Below are 3,123 nucleotides of genomic sequence, written 5' to 3' on the forward strand. Positions count from 1 at the left end.
CTAAGTAGTTTTCATTGCAAGCACTTGAAAGGCTCCCTGAGGACAAATATCCGCGATTGGCTTGTTGGTTTTTAAATATTCATTATACATAATATTATAATAAACGTATAAGTGTACGATATTTTTCCTTATAAACTTGTCAATAACTATAACGGTAGGTAGGTATTTATGCATAAATTGTACAATGTAGTAAAGCGGCTAAGTAATACATTTTTTATTTTAATATTTATTTGATCTGAAAATTAAGCAGACGGTAAAAAAGTGCAAAAAAATTATTGTAAACGTTGCTTTCATTAACATTTTTCGCGTCACTTATTTCAGGTCAGGTCGGGTTCATAATTATAAAAAGAATAGAAACATACAATGGAGTAGTAAGTTGTTACGTGATAATTCAAGCTCATTTACTTGTCCCCATTTGTGCTCCTCGCATAGTTTTCTTTTGCACTTCAACGGCTCTTGGTTGCGTATGAACGAGCGCGGAGTGGCGTCGGGTGTAAATTGAAACACTTGCAAATTTACCCCATACATTATTCATGTGCCAAACACCCTCTGAGCCTGACAGTTTCAGTGGAGGCACAAATTCACAAAACTGAGGACGTACTGAGCCTACGGCAATTCCATCAGTGTGACCTTGGAGTAGAATACGGCCTTTACATCGTATTATGTAAATATAGATTGGTTCCAAAGCAACGTGCTATTGTTGTCTTGAAGCTTCACAAATTGCACTTCACTCCAACAGTTACGTGAAACATAAGTGGGTCAACCATTATACATCTAACAAATGGTTACCCCTCAAGACGGCTATGCAATAAGGAGTCGGTTCAGAAACCCACAAGCTGAATTATTCTGACCCTAATAAATTTGCCTAGTCAAACAGGCATTGTTAGACAAATGAGTTTTAAGACGTGTGGTGTTGAATGTATTATTTAGAAGATGCTTATTACGACAGCTCATTTGTAAGATAATAAATGAGAAACGTTATGTCTCAGACAAAATATATAAAATAAAGAAAAGCTTTAGTCCCATGGATGCATAAATTAAATGTTGTTTTAAACATTGTAATGCTAAATATTATTCAGAATCACCCTAAAAGTAAATGATGTGATAAAACGTTTAAAATATCCAAAAAATAAATTTCAAATAATTAGAAGACTTCTCGAATAATAAAAAATTCTTTAGCCTAAAGGTAATTTACAAAACACATTTGCCTTGGTGAGCTTAATGTAATTTCTTTCTCACCGAGGTGTTTCCTCAAATAAATTACAAGTGTAAAATTCAGAACAACAAAAGCGTAACACAAAAGGCTCGCGGCTCTCAACATCCGGACGACCCTTCCAAACTCAGCAGCCTGATTACGGATTTCCGAACAAGGAAAGAAAAAACCAACATGCTTTGAACGAAGAACTTTAAAACACACATAGCAACAATTTAATCAATGCAAAAAATTACATACGTTTATATGACTCTTCGTCTATATTTTGTATTGAACATTTTCTGGTTAGTAAGGCGTTTATGTGGTAGTCTACATAGTCTATGAGATCTGGTTGGGGAGTGTAGTGTTTGACGTATAGATGAAAACGAGGATCTTTTTGCGGTTTACTATCACCATTAGGAGTAGGGGCTGGAGGAGGAGGTGAAGAAGGTCTTGGTTTCCTTGTCATTGTGAATGGTCCTCTGCTGGAATTGATTGTACCAGACCTGATTTTTTTCCATAAAAATGGCTTTTGGTGCTGGGGACCATGATGCATAGCTAGGTGTCGGGTGTCTTCTTTTTTTGGTACTGGTTTTGTTAATTCATACATTTCAGGCAGCGAAAGATACCAATATTCTGAACCATCCCCAATGACAGGAAAAAGCCTTTTGTTAGAAAATCGTGGTCGATGCTTTCTTACAAATTCATTGTATTTCCGTTTTAATCTTTTCATGTATTCAGTGTAATGAATAGATTTTAATAATTTTTCGAATTCTGAAAGCTCATTGCTTGCAGTTTCTGAATAAACCCCGGAACATACATAGGTTCTAAGTAAATGATGTAATTTAAACACAACGAAAGCTAGCCATTGCTGTGCTTCTTCCTCTAAGATTTTCAAATCATCTGCCCTGCTTCTAACACCAAATTCTGCAGCTTCTGCCGCACGACGCTCGCCTCGTTCCGTAACTATTGCAAGCCATTTTCTATAAGATCGATAACAAAACTTTGTCCGTCTCGAATAGTGTCCACGCCAAAGGGACTGTAATGTAAAAATAATTTTAAATGTGAAATGTGATATATTTTCATATATATACGAATATATAAAATTGTTCTTTTGAACTTTATTTAAAAACAAATTTATAATGAGTGTAACCTGTATGCTCCTTGCTGCTTTGTCATAATGTTTTGCGTGTTTATATCGCACCGCCCTTCTCAAGGCCGCACGGTATGCTTTACGTGCCCTGTGTTTTCTTAATGCACATTGTATCGTTGTAGCGTTCTCTGCCAACCAAGCGATATGCTTTCTAATCAAGTAACCTCGTGTCATTCGCTGCAGTAATAAAACTGCAAGAAACCTTTTATGTCTCCTGCTCTCAGCCAAATCCGCTCTTTCTTGTAATTCATTATAAAATTCCTGAGACGAAGGCAAAAAATGATTGACGGTTGCCATATTACCGATATTAGATAATTCAATAATTTATAGGAAATAGATACTTCAATTTTTACTTGTGTTGACAAAAAGTACGACGCTTTTTTTTCTTTTTAATAGCACCCTTTTACAGCCAGTTGCGATTCAATTAGGATACTTATGCTTCAAGGCGTTTTTATTTCAGCGATTCTCTTGCGGTTTGAAATGCTGCAGTAATAAGATACGTTATTTTTTTTTTATTTGGTCCCTAAATCGAGTCGGTGGCTTACGCATTTCGTTTTACTCCCCCTGATACTAGTCGTGTTAGGAGTTTCCTTCAACCCTCGCTTGGCTTGGCTCGCGTGAGAGATCATGAATAATTCAACAATGAAAATGGCAAGGTGTATATACCTGTTTATTTATTTTTACCGGAATTTACTGATAATTTCCATATACGTGTGAAGCCTAAAATTCAATGATAATTTCGGGTTGGAATAATAAAATAGTTAACCATAATTAGGTT

General features: G+C 35.8%; 1 protein-coding gene across 1 annotated transcript; it reads right to left on the reverse strand.

Moving 5' to 3' along the window:
* Window positions 1-744: 744 nt before the first annotated feature.
* On the reverse strand, window positions 745-2,743 carry LOC116770524 (uncharacterized). The gene is made up of 2 exons (XM_032662026.2): window positions 2,346-2,743; window positions 745-2,231 (listed from the first exon to the last, which is right to left on the reverse strand). The coding sequence occupies exons 1-2, from the start codon at window positions 2,640-2,642 to the stop codon at window positions 1,446-1,448; spliced, it is 1,083 nt and encodes a 360-aa protein (XP_032517917.2). The 5' UTR covers window positions 2,643-2,743; the 3' UTR covers window positions 745-1,445.
* Between the last annotated feature and the right edge of the window lie 380 nt (window positions 2,744-3,123).

The sequence above is a fragment of the Danaus plexippus genome, chromosome 7 (genome assembly GCF_018135715.1).
Source record: "Danaus plexippus chromosome 7, MEX_DaPlex, whole genome shotgun sequence".
Taxonomy (NCBI): Eukaryota; Metazoa; Arthropoda; class Insecta; order Lepidoptera; family Nymphalidae; genus Danaus; species Danaus plexippus.

Coding starts and splice junctions, on each gene's coding strand:
- LOC116770524 (XM_032662026.2), bottom strand. CDS start 2,642: ATGGCAACCGTCAATCATTTTTTGCCTTCGTCTCAGGAATTTTATAAT. Junction 2,232..2,345: donor AAGCAGCAAGGAGCATACAG/GTTACACTCATT, acceptor TTTACATTACAG/TCCCTTTGGCGTGGACACTA.